The sequence below is a fragment of the Plectropomus leopardus genome, chromosome 8 (genome assembly GCF_026936395.1).
Source record: "Plectropomus leopardus strain MGB_pleo_1.0 chromosome 8, ASM2693639v1, whole genome shotgun sequence".
NCBI classification, from domain to species: Eukaryota; Metazoa; Chordata; class Actinopteri; order Perciformes; family Serranidae; genus Plectropomus; species Plectropomus leopardus.
In genome coordinates this window covers 13,966,230-13,988,548 of record NC_142183.1, presented here as the reverse complement: position 1 = coordinate 13,988,548, position 22,319 = coordinate 13,966,230, and the positions used below count along the sequence as shown (strand labels likewise).

At 37.6% G+C, this 22,319-nt stretch overlaps 3 protein-coding genes across 6 annotated transcripts in view; 1 reads left to right on the top strand and 2 right to left on the bottom strand.

The window, feature by feature from the left end:
* ocrl (OCRL inositol polyphosphate-5-phosphatase) overlaps positions 1–1,439 on the bottom strand; it is a 28,692-nt gene extending 27,253 nt beyond the window's left edge. Inside the window, exon 1 of one of the 2 annotated variants that reach the window (XM_088080919.1) lies at positions 988–1,439. In XM_088080919.1, the coding sequence (XP_087937045.1) occupies positions 988–1,029 (42 nt within the window). In that variant the 5' untranslated portion in view covers positions 1,030–1,439. The remainder of the gene's footprint in view (positions 1–987) is intronic. The other variant, XM_042492798.2, reaches the window with a different exon arrangement.
* Positions 1,440–2,150: 711 nt separating this feature from the next.
* LOC121947869 (protein eva-1 homolog C) lies at positions 2,151–19,806 on the bottom strand. 3 transcript variants are annotated; one of them, XM_042493026.2, is made up of 9 exons: positions 19,565–19,806; positions 11,175–11,316; positions 6,969–7,174; positions 6,754–6,877; positions 5,108–5,260; positions 4,629–4,772; positions 4,468–4,539; positions 4,300–4,380; positions 2,151–2,915 (listed from the first exon to the last, which is right to left on the bottom strand). In XM_042493026.2, the coding sequence occupies exons 3-9, from the start codon at positions 7,119–7,121 to the stop codon at positions 2,530–2,532; spliced, it is 1,113 nt and encodes a 370-aa protein (XP_042348960.2). In that variant the 5' UTR covers positions 7,122–7,174; positions 11,175–11,316; positions 19,565–19,806; the 3' UTR covers positions 2,151–2,529. The 3 variants fall into 3 exon arrangements, with proteins under 3 accessions (XP_042348960.2, XP_042348958.2, XP_042348959.2); XM_042493024.2 differs by lacking the exons at positions 11,175–11,316; positions 19,565–19,806 and adding an exon at positions 9,065–9,237; XM_042493025.2 differs by lacking the exons at positions 4,300–4,380; positions 11,175–11,316; positions 19,565–19,806 and adding an exon at positions 9,065–9,235.
* Positions 15,744–22,250, top strand: clic2 (CLIC family member 2). The gene is made up of 6 exons (XM_042493027.2): positions 15,744–16,001; positions 17,581–17,690; positions 18,263–18,388; positions 18,504–18,604; positions 20,666–20,847; positions 21,668–22,250. Exons 1-6 carry the CDS (start codon positions 15,948–15,950, stop codon positions 21,827–21,829), a joined length of 735 nt encoding a protein of 244 aa, XP_042348961.2. The 5' UTR covers positions 15,744–15,947; the 3' UTR covers positions 21,830–22,250.
* The last annotated feature ends 69 nt before the right edge of the window (positions 22,251–22,319 follow it).

The window sequence follows — 22,319 nt, the reverse complement described above, 5'->3', positions numbered from 1 at the left end:
ATATTTCTAAACTTTTGTCATGTTAAACGTACATGTTTCAACAGTATCTGCACATTGTGAACATAACAGAGCACAATAAGATTAAAAGTTGTAATTTCTAATGATGACAAGCAATATTTATGTGCATTCTTCTAAAACACAAACACTACAAGAAGGCAGAAGCTTGTGTAGATTTTGTTAGTGCCTAAATTAGGATCAGAGCTACAAATACGTTGAATGCCAAACTACAGGTAAATTTCCTTCTGCCAACAGTGTACACACAAAGTCGTTCTGCTCGTGTTTCATGGATGAGTCCTAATGTCCTTATCTCTTAAAAATCCTCCAATAATTTCTGTTTTAACAGTTTTTGGCAAAAATAAATATAAAATAAAGCCAATTTAAGTCACATGCCCCTCCTCTAAGCTAAAATAAAAAACACGAATTCCTCCCCAGTAGGTGAAAAATTATTTGGCATGCCTCCCCCTTAGAGTACCACCCCTCCTCCCTCATAAATAATGAACAGTCCCTTAGTAGGCGTGTGGCTAGATTCAAAGTACTCAGTGGTGGTGATCTGTTAGAAGCAGCCATGCTTGGTGAGCATTAGGAGGCAAATTAATGTGACAAATTTGTCAAGTCATAAGGCACAAAAAACAAAGAGAGTGGTCAAGCTGGTTAGTAGCAGCATTTTAAGTTAAAATAAATCACGGCTAACGTTATTCTGCTCGTAAACAAGGTAATTAGTAAGATGAGACTGGTTTTATTTGTGTGGTTAGTAGTGAACTGAACTACAGTTCAACTGTAGCTAGAAAACAACCAGCTGAATAAACTCACACAAGGTAACCAGCTAGCAACCAAAACACAGTTAAGTATATTTTATCTAATAATTGTCAACTTATCCGAATAGCTAATCTGTCGTTATAGCTAACGTTAGCCACCGAGCTAAAACAAACTGGGAGGAGATAAAAAAAAAACACAAATAAAGGTTGTAACTTAATTCAAAAAGGATATTGCCAAGCACTCCTCGCCGCATATCCCCAAAGAGGACTCCATTCTTACCGATATATGATAAATGGCTATTTATCATTTGCTAGCGACTTTGTGTTGTCCAGAGACGGAGAGAGAAAGTTAAATCCCCACCCGGCGAGGCGGCGGCGGCGGCGGCCTTCCGGGATGACAGCTGTGCGGCGGCTGGAAGCTAATGCTAACCGCGGTTAGCTTGTTAGCCAGCGGTTGTTGTTGTTGTTGCGGGGCGCAAATGTTCAACAGAGCCGTGAAGTCAAAGTATCCTGGTTAGCTGATGTAAGTCAGTGAAATATCCGGCTTCTCTTCGGTTTGCGGGACAGGCTGGGCAGACTACATAACTGGTGGGTAGTGTCTGAATTGAGACAGCTAGTTTGGAGGCTCCAGTGAGAGTTTTTGAGGTGGACTCCCTCCTCCCTCTCCCTCCTCGAGGCTTCATCATCCTGATTTCCAGCTGCGGTTAACAAGGATGAGGCTCATACCGCCGCCTGCTGCCTCGGAGTGTGGACAAGCGACTGAATGCAACCTCAAATATGACAGAAAATCTGCCACATCATGTGGAAAGCTCATAATTAGGGTGAAGTCAGGCACTTTAGGACATCAGGTAAAATGGGAAGAATAAGTTTTTACATATTGGGTTCTTTAAATATTTGCAACCAGTCATCAAACGTTGTTTTGAGTTGTTGTATTTTTCTTACTAATGTACAATAAATATATTATTTAAATATATTAAAGGTAAAGCAGGAACTGGAGCCATAAAATGTTTTTGCATGAAAAATTAAAATAATTATCGAAAATAGTCTCCAATTATTTTTTTATGTCAATTGATCTATTAGTTGTTTTAGTTGCACTTGTGCATTTGCATGTTTTGTATGCAAAAATATTTATTTGTGAGGTAACTGGTAGCCTAACTAAAGCTGTCAAAAAATGTAAAGTAAAAAGTACAACATTTCCCTGCAAAATGTAGTGGAGCACAAGTAAAAAGATGCATTAGATTAACATGTTCTAATAAAGTACAAGTATCTCAAATATTATCTTGAGTAATTGTACTTAGTGACAAGTGCACATATAACATAATTTAAAGCATTTCCATACTTTTCAGGCACTTTTTTGAAACATTAATCAAAAACATTTTTGTAAACAGACTACAGTTCTCACCCCAGTAAAACAGTCTTTATTATTTAACATGACTTGATTTGTAATGTACAGTATATACTGGTCTCAACATTTTTACATGACATCCTCAAACCAGAACAATTGTGGGCACAAAAGTAGTTGATGCTGATTTTTATTTTATTTTCTATAATACTTTTGCATTTAAAATTAATTTACAGAGCAAATTGTCTGATGTTAATGATTTAGCTCATAAAAACTTTATGTTTCACTCATTATTGTTTTGAGTCATTTATTCATTAATGAAAATATATAGATAAAGAAGCATCATGTTTTAAAACTGAAATAAATGTCTGCGTGTCATTTCAGTCCACAACTTAAGACGCTCTAGCAATCATTCTTCTTAAATAACTTCTCTCAGTTGTTGTAGGTTTTAATCTTATGAATGGCATATGGGCTGGAGTCCCGATGTGGCCACATGTCTCCGTTGGGCAGATCCCTCGTCTGTTCCACTCCACGATCGACCATCTCTACTGTCAGAGTGGATGGACCGAGGATTTCTGTTGTACGGTAGGATTGTGTGAGGCGACGGAAAGATGACGTGTCTGAGATGTCATCATCGAAGAGGTCCTCCATGAGCTCCTTTCGCCGTCTGCGAGAATCTTTCAGCTCATCCTTCAGGTCTGAAACGAGCTCTTTAACATCCTTCACCAATGTGGAGCGAATACCAAACAGACAGAGCAGGAAAACCAGACCGGCACAGATTCCAGAGACAAAATACAGAGCCACTCGCTCCGGGAGATCTGCAAGAGATTCAGGCATGACATGATCAAACTCAATTCAAAATGTGCTGGCATAAAACAGCAAATTCACTGTTAACCATCTTGTTAAACATCCTGACCTTGTTCACAAAACTATTCCTTAAAAGACAATACTGGTGTTTTTACACGTGTCAACCAATCTAGTACAAATTGTAACACTGCTGACTTCAACTTCCCAAGCAGCCAATACTCAAGTTCCTTTCAGTGCTCTATAAAAATCAACTTGCAGAGGTTTAAACACAGGCAACTGATGAATGGCAACATTAAGTTGTCTTTACTGTCCTTAAAATGCCGTTAAAGGTACAGATTGCACTGAAAACTCCTCTTGGACAGTGCGATTGTGTGCAAATAAACATTAAACATGCAAGATTTTAAAGTTGGGTCTGGATCACAGTCAATATTATTGCAAACATTAGTACATTTTACATTAACTTGCAAGAGGAATACATTTCCATATTGCTTGTTATTTATCTTAATGGACATAGATGTTTTGAGTTTTCTCGAGGGATGGGAATCAATAAGATTTTATTGATACCAGTGTCATTACCGACTTTGCTTATCAGTCTGGATCTTTATAGATTCACTCACTGATTTGTGATACATTTTCTGTTTGAAAAAAAGGTTTGCAAGTGTTTCCACCCTTACTTTAAATGAAATTTTACAGACGTAACAAGCTTCTTCCTCTCCGCCATGACTCCTTCTTCTTGTGTGTTTCCAGCAGCGTAGACTGGTGAGTTTGACATGACTGTTTTACAATGTACAAATGTGGGAAAAACATGCCAGCATCAATAAAAAGAATTGATAGGCTCGGAGGCATATGGTTCCAACAGATTGGAAACGTTTTCTCAGCTGAAACTGGTTCATGTTTCCCAACTCTAATTTTCTCACCAGCACAGGATCGCAGCATCCAGAAGGAAATTGAAAAAAAGGCCATCCAAGCTTTGAATTGTATTACCAGTCCTTGATTATTTAACCAAGAAAAGTAACCAATGTCTGACTGAAATTAAGAACAAAATACACATTGATATAAAACAATATGGCATGCTTTGGGGAAATGGTCAGCAGTAATGCAAAGTATTCATAATAACTGCACAGAGAACTAGAGCGGAGCAGTTTAATCCAGAGAAGTGGACAGATATTTTTAAGACGCTCAGTTTGTGCAGAAAGAGGTAAAAGCAACACAAATAGGCCTCAACGGGCAGCATCTTCTCAGACATTTGAGAAGCCAGTTCTTCCACTGTGTCTTTGTCAAGACAGAACTAAATGCTAAAACACCGGTATGGCCCTTTAAATATGATCTGCAACATTTACTTTAAAAAAGTACATGCAACCCTCGCCTGAGCTCCACAGGCATCAGTGCACATACCCAATATTTTGTCAATGATCTCCAGAGAGTTGGTTAAGAGCACGTTTTGAGGCCTGTAGGTGGGGCCAGTGTACCATCCACCTGCAGGTGAGAGGGGTCTGATCTCAGACGCCAGTCAAACTCTGCTGCATGAAACTAAACCTGCTAATCTTTCAGTCTCACTCTTACCGTGTGTGTAGTCTGAGATCATGAAAGGATCCGTCGACCCTCGACCCACATCTTCCAGAAGATACCGAGGCACTGAAGGAGAAAATGAAGAGGTTTTTTTTTTTAACATGGTGCAGCAAACCATGACAGTCACAGGCAATAACATTCAGTTTGTCACTCACCACAAGTGAAGGACACCCGCAGGTGTTTCCTGGTGCCGGGGAAGCACGGGTCCCCAAAGGTTAAAGTATCGGCCAGCACTGAGCAGTTCGCTCTGCCATGACACCTGCGGGACACCTTCCTCAGAGCCGAGGGTGACAAACACTCTGGAATAAATAACGTTTTGTAAAATTAATAACTGTGATCTGTGTTTGTGTTTCTTTTTTTTGTTGTTTAATTATTATTATTTTATCCAGTATGGTATATGTGATGTGCTTACACCAGCTATTGCTGTCATGTATCTTTAACATTTTCTGTCTGTTCTAAAAACTTAATAAAATATTGTTTAAAAAAACAAATAACTGTGATGCACTCATTATAAGAAATGTTTTATTTTTGTATTAATAGGCCCTGGTTTCAAGTCAGCTCTAATGTATACTAATAAGTGATATTTGTTCCATTGTTGTGCCACTAGATGACACTTCAGCGCCCTGTTTCAGACCCATGTCACTGTGTGATCCAGGTTCCTGAGGACAGTAAGGACTGCCGTGCAGCAGGTGTCCAAATGTGGCCGAGTAGATTGCCAGGACAGTCTCGTTTTTACAAATCAGCCTCAGACGCTCATTTTCACACACCAGCCTCGTGCGGTGGTGCTCTGAAAAACAGATAACATGCACATACAGACAGGAGTGTTTTGGACAAACATCTAGAAAGTTGAAGGAACACATTGTACTGATGTGTTTGCATGTTTAGGCTCGTGACTGTGAATGACAGATTTCATGGTACTGTTGTAAAAGATCGTAACTCTTCTCCTTGCAGCTTACTTTCGTGTTGCTGTGTGTTTTATATGTTTGTTGGCTCGGCTGCTCAATAGTGTGTCTGAAATATCTGTTTGGTTTTTAGCTCAGGGATTTGATTTTGTTTGTTTTTATTGTGTTAGTAGTTGTTTTTAGGATATTTATTACTGCATTTTTAATTGCACAGAACTGTCACACAATTGCACTATAAGGAGCTGGTGAGAAACAGCATTTGGTTTCATTCTATGTGAATACTCAGTGAATAGACAATAAAATGAATAACGTCAAGTCAAAATGAGATGATGTTTACTGTTATTGATCAACAAGTTTCAAGTCAAGTTGTTGTTTGTCTTGTATTGAAATGAAAGAAAAGAGTCTTTCAACAAAACCATGGCAAAAATGGTTCACAAAAACATTATCCCAACACATTATCTTATTTGTCTTATTTTATCTTTTTCTCTAGAGCTTTAAACAAAATCAAACTTATTAGCGGATGAAGTTTTCTTTGTCTTCATGAAGATAAATCTATTGTCACGTTCAGTTCATAAGTCAAAAAGTCCCCAAAAGTTTTTTTGTTTTCTCTGGAGAAATTCATAACAGCCTCTGAGCCTGCATGCCAGCAGATAAAAACAGATCACCATCTATGGAAACGCAATCTGCTGATTAAGACTTTGTGATATGGATGAAAGCCCAGACTGACCTTGAGTTTGGATTGTTTTTGTCAAACTACTATTTCCAAGGTAATGACCAAACTTTGATGCTTGACAATGAGATCTTTTGGCAAATGGGACATTTATATGACATGCTGTTTGCAGTGAAGGCTTAAACATGCAAAACACACAACTTAAGTTATTTTACGAATTTAGCAACAAAGCTGATTGAAATAATAACAATATAATAACAATGAAAATGACAGCATTATACGTAGCACCTTTAAAAACAGTACATGCTGAAACAGGATACTCAGAGGGTGCTATAGCAACAGCGAGCTAAGCCTACCAAAATGTACACCAGACAAATCTAAGGTAGAGTTAGGATGGAGTTTAAACAAGGACAAAAAAATTCAAATTGCAAGACACAAAATGTCATTGTGAATTTATACAGATAAATAGAACACAAAAGCAATAACATGACACATTTTTTAAAAATAAATAAAAAGAGGACATCCTATAAAAGTAAGTCTGAAAAGATAACTTTTAAAAAGTGAGTTAAAGGAAGTCACTGATTCGGCGAACTGTAAATCCTCAGACAGGTTGTTCGAAAGCCGAGGGGCAAAATGTTGGCACCCTGACCACTAATGTTCCTGTCACAGGACTGTCCAAAAGATAAATACAGGACGACAGCGACATACCTGGTCTGCACTTGTAGGAGACTAGAAGGTACTTGCTGGTGAGAGGACAGGGGTCCTGCCCAAACACCGGACTGTAGACGGGGATGTGACAGGACCGCCGATCCTGACACTCTGATAGGACTTTCTGCAAAGGACAGGGAAACATGTGGACAGTAATCAAGCAATTACTGAGGCTTGAAATTATTTCACATTCATCTCACTGCGGCTTTATATACCTCGACTGCAACTGGAGAAGTGCATTCGTAATCCTCCTCCGCAGTCGTGTTTGGGTTTGCAGAGGGACATAAATGCTGATTAGGAACACGACGTCCGTAGAAAGCAGAGAGGACAGCCACAGACGTCCTGGAGGGACACTCGATGACGAGCATTTCTCCTTCACAAGCATGAGCCGTGTGGTTCTTCAGGATGGTGTGAAGATAAACTAAAGGGAACATAAGATCCCATTTAAGTCAGTTAGCATTTACAGGTCAAACAAATATGAAATTAAAGGCTAACGTCTAATCTCAAACACAGTGGTTTAAAGGTCCAGTGCGTAGGATTTAGAGTGATTTATGCCATAAATTGAACATAATATAATAAGTGCATTTTATTTTGTGTATTATCATCTGAAAATACGAATTCTTGTGTGTCTGGAAATAGTCACTACAAATAAACTGGACTGTGCTGTTTTTAAATTCGGAGCGCTGTTGAAATATACCGTTCGGTTGTCTGAACACCTCCTCTCGGAGCACCAGAGCGTACACTGGATACTCTGTCTGGGGAGACGGAGCAGCAGAGCACGATTAAATTAACCATTTGTTAATTCACGTAAAAATAAAACACTTTGTTTCTTTCAACAACAGCACTTTTATTTTAGTGTAGAGTGTAAGATTGGATAACGAACGCACTCTTAGAATGAGCTGTAGGTCCTCATCTAGAGTCTGCTGGCTCTAGATAGTACCATTTCCTCATCAACCACCATAGTTAGCAGCCCCACCACGATGGGAACGTCTGCAAAACACAGATTTTTCAATGTAAAACGGTTTTTAAAAGTGTTTCTACTAGTTTAATTTAACAGGACTGTTTGTTTTGGAGAGGAAAAGATCTTTTAAGAAAATTTGGCTCCGGGTAAAAACCTCCTGAACGTCTGGATGTTCAGTTGGGCGTAGCTATCGGCCTGTGTCCGACATGCTGGACAGCCTTGGAAAAACACTGATTAGTAACATAAAACTCCTTTATTCAGTGTTTCACCAGTTTGAATCACCAGGTCCATTTGTTTTGGAGAGAGAAAGGATAATCTGGCTCCTGGTAACAATCTCCTGAGCAATGAACACTGAAGGAGTTCACATGTGACGCAAAGGAGGAGTTTCAGCTGGCGGCAATCTGCAATTTTTTACCACTACATGCAAATAAATCCTACAAACTGCTCCTTTTATGTGTCACCTTCATCATACGCAAATACATATATATCACTCCTTTGACTCTTTTCAGTTAGAAAAACAACAGTTTTAGATTTGCTTCATCAATTACAATGTAAATCACTAATTTCAAAATGACTGGTGACTCAGGTCTCATGACTCAAAGATACATAATTTAAGAGCCCTTTGTCAATAGTGTGACTCTTTTAGATGCTTTTTTTAGTCGTGCAGCTCGGCCCTGGTTGTCGTCTGGGTGGTGCTCCAGTCACAGGGTGTAGCTCTCCAACACAATATTTGGACTATGACCACGCATACAAACACACAAGACAACAGAGCACAGACACTAAAGTGAAGTCTCCCCTCCCATGTGTGTTTCCTCGACTCCTCTGTTTTGTGTGTGTGTGTGTGTGAGTCAGTGTGAAGCTTCAGGGAGCAAATGAGAGGCAGTACCAGGCACTCACTCACAATGAACTATTATTAGGCCCCCCGGAGCCCGTGGCCACACAAAAAAATGGAAATCTCTGCTGAGGTCAGATGGAGAAAGATACACTGCCGCACTCACAATAGATTTGTCTGACACAAAAGCTACCTTTGGCTTTGTCTAAACAAATCATAGTTAACATAACGTCACAGATCCTATTTTATTGCCAGGAGTCACAACAACCAAACAAATCAACTGTAGTTTATTTAATGCCTTGGGAGTATCTGGTCCTCCTAATCTTTGGAGTTCAGCAGCCTCTGCACCCTGACTCGTCTTTGAGCATGAACTGCACCAGCTGTTCAGAGAGGATAACATTTTTTTAATGTTTCCAAGGAACTTCCTTTGCAAAATGCTCACAGTTTAAATATAAACTGTCAGCATTTTTACTTTCTCCTGAACAAGCAATAACTGACGTCAAAAACACATCACTTACGAGAGAAATCAGGAGCCGGTTGTGCGGTGCGAAACTTCAGAGCCAAAAGAAGAAATGAGAACAAGCAGTAACTCCATGGCACTGTCATCGTGCAGATCCTGCACGTCAGATCTCTGGGTTTAGTTCTGATAACTTGTTGTGCTATTGACTGCCTGGGAGAGAGCGGTCAGTAGGTCAATGATGCCTTTGTGTTACAAGAAACAGCCCCCGCTCCCTTTAGCAATGAAAAAAAATCACAGTTGACTGCAGTTTATGTTAAAGCCCTATGTGGCTCAGTGTAGATGCATGTACATTTAACCCTTTGAAACCTGGACTGACATCAGTTTTCTTGTGCTGTGTTCAGACGCCTCGTACAACACAAATGGACCTTTGAAAGCTGAGCAAATTGGTCCATAGGGGAAAAAATGCAATGAACAATTTGGCAAAAAATTGCAAAAGTTTTTACCTAAAATTTTGTTTTATAAAACAGGGGAGGATTATTAGAAAATAGTCCAAAAATTAAGAATAAATGTCCAGAAAACTCTATTTATAATAATAACAATAATTGTTTTTTATTTAAAATTATATTACAAAAAGAATATGATATAATATATAAAATAAAAAGATATTTTTTTATTTTTAGCACTTTTTCAAGGTCATTTGTTTCTTGGCTTTGTTTATATTTATTTTTAGGTAATTATCTTGTAACTTTTTAACTAATTTTTTACCAAGTTTTGGGCCATGTCTTGTTATGATTCTGAAAGAATTCAGGACAATTTGCTCAGATTTCAAAGGGTTAATTTGTATAGTGACCTGATAGACAGGTTCAAAGGAAAATTTAGTAATGCGATTTAATGTGGCAAACTCCCTCTGTCACACTGTCAGAACTAAGTTTATTAAAAAGGCAATATTTGGGTTGTAGACTTTGGACTGACATTAAACTCAAATATGAAATAACAACACCTTTACAGAGCAAAATGCAGCAAAAACCCTGTGATGTTTTTTGGCTGGTTGTTGCAAATTGTGGCTTTAGTTTTAGGACAATGTTGTTTCATATTTATTTAGACTGACTGAGGACCCATCTGCTGTCCAGCAATGCAAATCGAGTGAAATTGTAAACACGCTCATTTGCTTTATTTCAGATTTTTAGATTAGAGGATTAATGCCACTTTCATTTTGATTAATTTAGCTTAGCATAAAGACTCGAAGCATAGGGGGACAAGGGTCACAGTAAACCCTAACCCAGCTTTTAACCCAAATATGCCGACTGATACCTCAAAGTTTCCCTAATTAATATGCTGTGCTATTTTTTTTAGGCGGTAAATCAGCTATAATGTACATATCCAGATGGTGAGCAGAGTTTAGAGAGATTTAGCCTCCAGGAAAAAACTGCACTCGGCCGTCACTCATGAATACTTGCAGCACAATTTAGATTTTTTTTGTGTACAAAGTACAATGAGTGAATAATTGATTTTTAAAAATCCATTTCACACCATTTTTTAAAGGTTGCAGAACACCAGACCAACTATTTCCCTCTGCTGGTAACTCATAATTCGATGGTTTATTAACATTTGTATTGTTAGCTAGTCAACTAAGTTGAAACCTGATACCTACATTTAAAAGTATAATTGTCTGCCGCTGTTATATTTGGGGACACTATATTCATTAAAAAAAAAAAAAAACACACGGTGAATCTAGGGATAGGTTGAGCCATGAAGGATCCAGCTATAGATCCTCAGCCACATTTGAAGGACCCTTCAAAATGGGACAGCCTTGTCACGCCGCTGTGATGTATTTGGTCGTCAAATACTGTCTTCACAGGATATGACCCCTGAACTGAGTCACAGCTTTTGTGCTGAGGTAGACTAATCACCTCCCAGCTACAACTTCATACTTGAGTCACAGAGTCAAGTGTTAATCTTTTCCTCTTTCCATAATGTTAAACTATTTAAGTAATGCCTGATGAACGTATTTGTCTAAAACACTGCTTTTTCTGTGTAAAAATGATAAAACAGCCACATTATATCATCACAGACCTGCAGTTGCTTACTGGCGTGTTAATATTTTGTTTGCACTATAAAGTCTTGACCCTGCGTGTGTGTGTGTTTATAATGGCGAAATCAAGACTCACTCTTGAAGGGGGTTGTCAACAGTGAGGGTCCTGTTTATGGAGATAAGGCACTTGTTTCCAGGACTCACTTCCAGCTGCTGTGTGTGTCCAGCAGAGATATGTGTATCTCTCTCCATGACATCGGGCCTTCCTATCGCTTTGTCTGTGGAAGAGGAAGAAAAAGGTCACTGGCGAGTTACTACTGCCAGTTTTTTCCAGAAATACTCAGGAAACGTCTCCTGTTGAGCATCCACACTGCTTAGCCAGAATCAGTTAGTTTCAGTTTACTATGAAAGCTGTGATTTTAACCTTCCTCTCTTTCTCAACCCTGCGTGTGATGGCTGTTGTCATACCAACCAAACACTGACACACAATAAATGTGAAGTCATTCACCAGTGCTGACGGGGACTTTATCAGTGATTGCAGCCACTTGTGATGGTGAATCTAAATGAATATGTGACCTGCACTCCAGTCATTTATCACACAAGCTCTAGTAAACACTCCCTCCATGGCAGCGCAGTTATAATGATGGCTGATCATTTGAAAGGAGGAGGCAACCTTTTAATAATGTGCGTAAGTGAAAGTGGCACTCCCATTTTATACTCAGTGAAATTCCACTCACCTCCCACAGGAAGCGTCAATAAAGAGACTAATTATTGTCTAAACATCCTGCTCAGTTGTTTGGTTGAGCACATTTCAAGTCACTATATTGTGATAAAAACTGCGTTGAATTGAGCTCAACCTCATTGAGCCATCTGTACCATTTCGGTTTAGGTTTGTTCTGCTAAAAAAAATCCACTAGATGTCGCTGTGTCTTTAAACAGTCTGCCTTTACGGGAGACTGCAGACATGAGCGCTCCGTGTGAGCAGGTTTCGAAGACATGTTATACTTTCAGAGGTCTGACTGAACACACTTTATGTTACATGTCACTTTATACGAAAAATAAAAGTCTACTAAGGTTCAGGTAACAGTAAAATAGTGAAGCTAAGCTAAAGAGATGGACCATTTGCTGAGATATAAATGAACTTCTGATCATTCATTGCTGTTATATGAAACATTTAATGTTATCAATTATAAATATGGTGAAAAACAAAATACTAAGTATGAATTTTTACTGTCTAAAGCCATGTTTTACCAAACAGTTGAGTTGGCCTTCTTTGATCTATCTATTTAATGTTAGTCCATTTAATATTTGATGAAGTCAGTTATGTTTTTTTTTTACAATTTGAGACATTTTCAAAGTACTGTAACGGTAAAAATGAGTTGAAATAAAATCAGTACTGCTAATACTAACAACTCCATGGTCACAAACTGATATATGTTGGTATACTAACATATTACAGCATTATCAGTATTTTTTATTTTTTGTAATTTTGCTTTTTTTGTCTCTGTTTTACCATAAACGGCCAAAGAAAAAAGGAAACATTTTTGTTATTATTAAAAAAAAAACATCTTCACATTCTTCACATTTTTTATGTCTTTGGGGCTAAAGTAACAAAAAATCATTTCATCATCCTTTTTTTTTTTTTTAACAGACCCCATAGTTTTATAAATAAAGGCCTTTACCAGACAGTTAAGATGGCCATTACTGGTAATGGTTAAACAGAAAAATATCAGAATTACAAATCATTTAATGTCATAATATCTGAAATATGTTAGGATGCCAACATATTTAAATATGTAACCATGAAATTAGAAGTATTACCAGTACTCATATTATTTCCATGAAAACATCTCACAAATGGTGAAAAAAATCATACTCATGTAATATCTTTTATCAAATATATAATGAAATAACATTATATATATATTAACTACAGTGAATATTCATCCTTGTTTATTTCATAAGAATTGGAAATTTATCATCTCCTTTACAACAAAGTCAACCATAAATCATGGCTTCAGACTGTAAGAAATCAGAAGATTTTTAGAAGATTTTTTTTTTTAGTTCAAAGCAATCATCAGTTTTATCTTTTGTTAGCTAAGCTTCACTAACTTTACCATAAAAGTAAAGCATGTTTTTTTACTCTTTACTTTGACTTTACTCTTATTTGATTTTTAATCTTTATGTAAAGTTACTTAAATCTGTTCTGAAACATGTAACATGTCGATTAAATATGTGTGCCTTTAAAAATCCCACCACACAGAGCCCTGATGTCTCATTATCAACTTCCTGTAAGAGGCGAACTGAAAGCAGATGGTTTAAAGATACAGAGACGTTTAATGGGCTTTTTTATCATAACATTCCTAAACCGAGTGGTAGAGATGGCTCAGTCTGTTTGAGTTAAGTTTAACACATTTTTTAATGAAGTTATAGTGACTCAAAATGTGCTTTACCAAATGTTTGAGCAGGACGTTAAAGGCTACGACTGTCTACTCAGAGGAGGACGGGAGAACAGCTCTCAAATATTTGGAAAATCTCAGGCCATAACCTCCCTGACTTTGAAGATATTTATCTTTAAGACAACTTTCTCTGCCTCCGTTATATTTCCTGTGATGTTCGAGTGTTATTCATCAAATTTCCAGGATCTGTTTGGAATTTCAGTGTGATAGGTTTGTTTTAGATGGCACAGAGCCACATAAAACACGAAGCACAGAGCTGAGTATCTTCTAGTTTAAATTCCTTGTAATGTGTTTCATAATCCTGCCTGTGATGTTGGTCTCATTTCTTTGGGGAAGTCTGAACCACAACTTGGGGATTTTGTCATAAAATTTCCCTTCCCTTATTTACTGAAAGTGATATCATATTACAAGAAACACAGAACTGAGCCCTCACTCCTCGAGTCTCTGAGGAGTTGCGGGGCATGATATGAAAGTTAACTGTTACAAATTTATCTGCTAGGACAGATTTACTTATCATTATCAATCACCACAAAAAGTATTCTATTCAATGAATCATCAAATGTCTTTAACTGTAAAGCAGTAACTCTTTTTTAATATCACTGTCACGCCTCATCTAATGCAAATCCAGTGACAAACAAAATTAACCTTCACCGCTTTCATTTTTAGGCCCACATCACTGAGGGGATTCCCTTTGCCATGATGACATACCCCCAAAATATCCCATCTTTGTTCGAAATGGCGACAAACCTTGAGCTTTTCTATGGGTACAAAAGGGAAGAAAATATACAATTAGTAAAATATATACTACCTTTTTACTTCAAGGAAAGCTTCAACATCACAGTAAAACTACATATTATCAGTAAAACTACATATTATCAGTAAAATTTACTTGAAGGTGTTAAAAGTCATCACTATGTAGAATTAGTCATTCCAATGTCTTAATATTATTCGTTCTGTTATTGAATTATTATTACTGATAATAACTTTTAAGCAGCATTTTAATATTCAGTGTTGTAGCTGGTCAAGGTGAAGCCAATTACTTTTTTCCTTTTTTCACTTTGTCCATTATTATTTTATTTGGAAGAACACTCAGTTCAGATTCATTTTACACACCAGAAATCTTGGTTCCTAAATTTTTCTTTGGTGTGAGTTGATTTACTCATACCGCTACCATGCAAAGAACTTTTTAAGCTCATGTGTATCTTTATAGATTTTGTATTGATTCTTTCTCATTACAAACTACACTAAACTAAACTGATGAACCAGCAGAGTACCTTTAAAGCCTGGTTCTTCAGTTGAGTTCAGTGTAGTCTACTGGGGAACAAATAAAAACACTAAATAAAATAGCCTACAGTGTGTTTCCACAGGATACCACAATAAAGCTGTGGCTCTCAACCTCTGTGCCCACTTGTGTTCAGAAATATTCCAGTTTTGAAAAGATAATGTATTTAAATGTGTTGTATTTAAAGCAACTAGTTGTCTAATTATATGAGGGAATAAAAACTACAACTATTTCCTTTTAGGTTGCGAAGAATAGTTGCAAAAAGTGCAGTACTTACAGAATTGTACTCAGCACTTTAACAAAAACTTTGTTACTTTCTACCACTGACTCTATTCTACCTTCTACTTCTGTATTTATTTTCAAATGAAATTTTAAGAGAACATTTTGAGGATTTTTTATGCCAAATAACCTTGAAGCAGAGACATATTTTATAGATTTGTATCTCATCATTGCAGCAAAATTAAACCCAATAATCATGATTTAAATTCCAAACACAAACCATAAAAATCAGTATTGAGTATTCTTTTTAATTAATTTTTTAAACTGTTCATTCAGGTATTTCTCACATTCCTATAGCCAAATCAAACACCTCAAACATCATTTAATCAACCAGATGTGAGACCATCTGCCTTAAAATGAATTAGGTGTCTCCTGTGTTTCCTTCACTACAAAGTGAGAGCTTTGAATTAACTCCAGCCTTCCAGTGAAAACTGTCTTATCTATTATTCCCTTTATATATCTAACATATATAACAGTGGTGGAATTTGAGAGGCCCAAACGAATTGTCTGAATTTGTGTGTTTTGAGTCACAGGCTGTTATCAGTTCCTGTGTATTGCAATAAGCAGAGAAACCTATTTTAAGCTCATAGATTTTGGCTATGACTATATAAGAGTAAGTACCCCGCCCATTTCTCTGGATCCTCCCCCTCTCTTCTGACCGTGAAGTATGTTCAGAGCGATAGCCTCCAAGGAGCCCTCAGACAAAACACAACCAGCCAGGAGGTGTTACACTTTCTCCTGACATCCACGACCGCAGAGACACTTAAAACCAGAGCAAGGGAACTGATATCAGCCTTCTCTTCCTCTACAGCTCTCAGGATTTCTGAAGGAGAAGCTACGACTGGACTTTTAAAAGAAAAAAAGTCAATTAAACTTTTTTAAGGAAAACATGGCACTTCGGCAAAACTCTGACAGGGAGCCAAGCATCGAGTTGTTCATTAAGGTCAGTGATTTCCTCTCAGTTTCACATATTACTTGAAAGGAGAAGTAAACTGTTACATGTGAAGGAAAGCCAATTACACATGAAGATTTCTCATAATTTACCTGTCTTATCCTAACTTTAAGAGAAAAACACAATTTTCTGCCCACTTATCAGTATCATAAAAGGGCAAAGATCTACAGTTTGTTGCTGTGTGATCAATCAGAGGTCATCTCTCATTTTGATGGGTGCCATCTACAGATACCGGGCACTACAGATGCTGAGGTGTTTGTCTCCCTGCTGACGGTCACAGCACTTGGTTTTATCAGTGTCCTCTGACCACAGACAGACAGAGCACCTTATCATCTCACACCCAGACGGAGCTCAGAGCTCGCAGGGTGTCTGGCCCCAAGTCTGAACCAGGCACACCCACTTTACTTTACTTTGGCGAGGCAGTTTAATTTATGAAGCCCATTGTACACACGGAGGGAGATTCAAGGAGCTGTGCAAATAAGTTAAAACAACAACATTTTAAAGAGTAATTTGACGTTAAAACAACACAATTCCAAATTAAAACTACAAATTTATAAGAGCAAGATAAGAAAACATAAAAGAGTAAAAGAATGAGCATAAATAAAACAATTTTAAATTATAATAGTATTAAAATGATAATAAGGCATTGGGTTTAAAAAAAAAAATGAGTTACAAGTACTTTAACTGAGTTGTCATACACACATTCAGATATACTCCAAAAAGTCACATAAACAGTAATTTTTCTCTTTTCTCACCTCATGTTTTTGTCTAATAGTCAAACATTAATATACATCAGGATTTCCTAATTTCCTGAGTGCTATACTTGTGAAAAAATGTGTCATCTGTGCAGAGACACTGTGTCCTTTGATATATGAGATAAGGTCAAGTGAAGCTCAAAAACACTTCAAGGCAAAACAATATGTTGCCAGACAGAACATAATGTTAATATGTAAACAAAACATTCAACAGTTGGTCACTTTAAGGAATAGTTTGACATATGTGGATACATGTTTGTGTTACCCCAGTGATGGCAGTGTCAATAACCAGGATCTGGACACATTTTTGGCTGATGCTGGGCCAGATCATTTTTGATAACAGGTCGTGGATGGCAGTGCCCGCAGACGGGATCGGCCACTTTATTTGGCCTGATTCTAGAGCGTCATTCATCCCAAATCTCAGCCAGGCCAGACACAGCCCGAATTACTTCCTCTGGCATGCTGATGCTGGGCCAGGTCATTTTGGCTACCTGGGATGACCTTTAGAGGTGCAAATTTTGGATTTAACATAAACAGTGAAAATTGTATCGATCTTTTAATTTAAGTCTCAGCAAGAAAGTAAATAATCTCCCAAAATGTCAAAATGCTTTGATACTGAAAAGCAGGAAAGCAAATGTTAGCGTCTGTTGTTTTCAGCTACAACACAATGCCTGCTTCTCCCTCAGTGGAGGAAACCGCCCAGACACGCCTTCACTTCCAAAATCGAGAGGAGAGTAATTGTGATTTCTTCACTGGCTGAAACATTTGTGGCTCATGTGGTCATAAAACTAAACTTTCTTTTCTGTGTTTTTTAGGCTGGACATGACGGGGAGAATGTGGGAAACTGCCCGTTCTGTCAGAGGCTTTTCATGGTTTTGTGGCTGAAAGGAGTCAAGTTTACAGTGACCACTGTTGACATGAGGAAGTAAGCACTCCCCCCCTCCTCTGGCAAAAACACTTCCTGAGCATCTGGTCACAGGGGCTTTCACACAGAACGCCATTAAGAAGCAAATGAGGCAGAAATTGAGAGAAACCTAAAACCATTTCTCACTTATCAGTAGGTGTGTAGCTCACTCTGTGTGACGGCGGGTAGAGGGAGGAGCCCTCCACAAAGAGCTCTGTGTCGCTGTCAAACAAACACCTTCTTTAATTGTGGTTTTATTGTGTGAATTTCTCAAGGTCATTACCGGTGAGCAAATAAGATCAGGAAACTTTGAAAGGATACTGATAATTGAATGATTCAGAAAACACACACACGGAGTGGGCCTCTCGCACCGCCACTCCCAGCACTCTGTGTTTTTATAACTAAACCAACAGCCAGTGTTGAAATCATTAATCCACAGAGTCACATTCGGTTCTGACAGCCTCGATAAGTAACGCGCTCTCAGTTCTGACGTGCGTGATAACTGGATGATTGAATAAAATGAGTAAATGCATCTATAAGTCAGACGTCTCCCCCTCACTCCCCTTCGTCACCTCCATCTCTCTCCTCTGCAGGAAGCCAGCTGAGCTCAAAGACCTGGCCCCCGGCACCAACCCTCCTTTCCTCCTCTACAACGGCACCCTCAAAACAGACTTCATCAAAATCGAGGAGTTTCTTGAGCAAACACTGGCCCCGCCCAGGTACTACTGCATTTAATCTTAACACAAATATTAATCAAGTGTGATTCTGGTGGTGTTTTATTCTCATGACACAAGTTTACACCCAGGCTGCTCTGTTCTCCTCTCTCCCCTGCAGGTATCCTCATCTCAGCCCACTGAACAAAGAGTCCTTTGACGTAGGCGCTGACATTTTTGCAAAGTTCTCTGCTTTCATCAAGAACAGCCCAAATAACGCCTGTAAGTTGAGATTCATTAAACACACAACAGCTCTAATGTTTTCACTTATTCTCACCATCATGGATGTGAGATATCATGCTTAGAAAAATAGACATAGCTTCACTAAAATATTCTTAATGTGTTATCATATGACTAATCCATGGTGGAAACTAATTAAGCACTACTTAAACTACTTAAACTGCAGCACAGTTTTGAAGTACTTGTGTTTTCATTTACAACAGCTGCTACTGTGTGTCATCATAGTGACGTGTGGTTCTGATAGTAGGAACTACTGCAGAAGATGATATAACTATTTTGACAGGTGTTTCATCCTTTGAATCTTAAATTCTAGCAAAGAAGAGTGAAAGACAAAGAGAAACTTAACAACACAAGGCCAAAAAAGTAGGAAGAAATAAGAAAAAAAATACAAGAAAATTACTTGAACGTTAGCCAAAAAAGTAAAATTTAAAAAATTTAAAAAAAAAAAAAGACCTAAAAGTACTAAAATTGAGAAAAAATATGGATAGTTTTCTGTGACATATTTTTTAATAAATAATTAGAATTATTGTCAATGGTTTTCTGGATATTTTCCCAATTTTTTTTTTTTTTTTTTTGCCCTTTTATTAAAAACTTTTTTTTTTCTTGTCACCTTTTACTTATCTCTTGGAATTTGTGGAACACTTCTTACCATTTCTCGCCTTTCCCACTATATTTTCAAAGGGAATGAAACCAATTTATTCAGGTTTTAAAGGGTTAAACGGCTTGTAAAAGGCGTCGGAACGCAGCACATGAAAACTGTCGTCTTTCCAGGTTTTTAAGGGTTTAGTCGCTGTCTGTCTGAGGACAGATTTTGTCAATGCTATAACACAGCAGTTCAACTCAATTCAGTTAAAAAAAAACATTATTAATCCCACTAATCCCACTGCAATAATATATACTTGTTACTTTGAGGCAAATTTTGCTAAAACTATGCTGACTTACCTTAGAACAAAAGTAGACGTCCTCGTTTATCTTCGTTACATGTCACAACTTAATCCAGAGAAGACGCTTTTCTGTTTATTTGAGGTTTAGGGAACAATATAAAATACACTCCATTCAATAACCTCTCGGGATACCTATAAGTGCTACATTTACCACATGCATGTTTGGCCTTTTTTACGCTGTAGCTGCTTAAATTCAAATAAAATCGTGGGAAAATCAAAATTTGTGATACTTTTCTATGAAGCAGGATGTCCGCGTGCGTTGCGTAGCTGCGCGAAATGTGATTGGCTCGTGGCGTTCGAGGGCGGGGCGAGTTTGTTTATTCTCGTTCACTAGGTCAATTATCGTTTATGTGTCGCGTGGAAAATAAACATTGTACTATTCCAGTGAAATGGGATCCTCTAACTTGTGCACTGTGATGTAGTACTTTAGCATTTTCTTACATCTGTTGCTGCTGCTTTATAATTGTCCATGTTTCCATATGGTGCTGGTTGTGTAATTATTTAAGTGTCCATACATCCTCATCTCAACAAGACAATCCATAGGGTCGCTATTCTTTAAGTCGGCACTGCCACACCCCATATAATAACAATAATTCAATTATGAAATATTAGAATCGAAAAACTCTAAAGCCATTTTACATAATGAGCACTTAATTTTGTTGATAATACTACTGTACTGTACTTGTAATTTACAAAATCACAAACACCTATTCCACCTCTGATTAAAAGTAAAAATACTCATTATGCAAAAACAATGCTTCTCATAATAATATCTATGTACATTTAGCATTAGAGATAATTTTTGATATTGTATTCTGTTTGGTTCGATTTATCTGGTGAAATCGATTGGATTCCATAAATTTATCATATTGTAAATTAGAGGTTTGTAGGTAACTATAGCTGTTCAAATGTTTGTACTGATAACTGTATAAAGTAGCAAAAATTGGGAAAACTCACGTGTTCCATAATTATGCTTAAATACAATAATTGAGGATACATATTTACAATGTGTTTGCATTTTACCATTCAGTTTATGTATAGAGAGATTACACCACACAGAATTACAAAAGTATAACAAATCTGTGTCTCTGACTCCCAGTTCACATGAAAAACCTGCTGCGGGAGTTCAAGCGTCTGGACAACTATCTGATCTCTCCCCTCCCCGAGGAAATCGACCACAACTCCACAGAAACCAACACCGTCTCCAAGAGGAAGTTCCTGGACAGTGACCGTCTCACCTTAGCTGACTGCAACCTGCTGCCCAAACTGCACGTCATCAGGGTGAGACATCAGTGGTGTTTTTATTTAGGGGTAATCTCTGGTACAGTGTGGGGGGTTTTGTGGTTGTTGCGTGGCTGTTTAGGTGTCTGTAGGCAGTGTTAGACACTCAATTACTACAATTACAATTACAATTTTAAGGTATTTGACACATGACTTACATGAGTATTTCCATTTTATTCTACTTTACAGTTCTATTTCACTAGATTTCAGAGGGAAATATTGTACTCTTTGCCGCCATACTTACATGTTAATTTTTTAATTTATATTTTACCTTTAAAAAGAAACATGATAACCCTGAAAAATTTAACGCATTATTAAAGACTGAATCAGTGGTTTCCCAACGTTTTGGCCTGTGACTCCTTGTTTGGGGTCCCTTGTTACTATGGAACCAGTGGACTAAACTACCTAACTGTATACATTGTAAAGTAGTTAAAACAAGCTCAACCTCAACCAGCTACATCAATTAAATGCTGCATACACATTGATGCATCTGCATTAACAATGTAGTGATGTAAAATATAATAATATATCAGTCACAGTTTCAGTTTCTAGTATTTTTAAAATAGTTTTCTTAAGATATTTCAGTGTCATATTACTTTATACATTCACTCCACTGCTTTGAGGAGAAATACTGTTTTTTCAGTCACAGATTAGGATTTTAGAAACCCTAATGAGCATAAAATATGATGCAATGTTGTAAAATACAATTAACAGTATTGCTTTTTATGAGTACTTTTAAGTGAATGATCTAAGTACTTCTTCCAAATATGATCTTTATGTACCCATCAGTAATTTTGATCCTCCTTTCCATTTATTTCAGGTTGCTGCCAAGAAGTACTGCGACTTTGACATCCCCGTAGAGTTCACAGGTGTGTGGAGATACCTTCAAAACGCTTACGAGAGAGAGGAGTTCAAACAGACGTGTCCGGCCGACATTGAGATCGAGAAGGCTTACTTCATGGTGGCCAACCAGAGGAAATAAAACCTCTGATTCTCTGTAATGAATGTCCTGTTTTCAGTCACTGTGCATGTGGAGGCGGTGATCTGTAGAGGGCGCTACGAGAGTAAACTGTGGCAAAGAATCAGACGCTTTTCCACCTTTAACACCTTGACCTGTTGTTGCAGTGAGACTGTGTAAAATGCTAAAGCAAAATGTTTTGTTGACTGTTTATGCATACTCTCTCACAGACAGATGGTATCTTTATGCCACGATGAAAAGGCCAAATGTGCAATTGACTGTAAGTTTTTGTTTATAGTGTAAATAGATATTTTTCCACACTTTTTATGATCAAAACACCCTCATTAACATATGTGTGATTGTGTGTGAGCAGCAGTTAAAGAAACCTCCACAAAGTTAATTTTATTGTCTCACTAATAAAAACTATCAAATGCATTCATCATAATCCTGATTTGTGTGTTATTTGTGTGTGTGTTCTGACTCATACTATCATGCTCCTTTCAGTAGGTCTTGT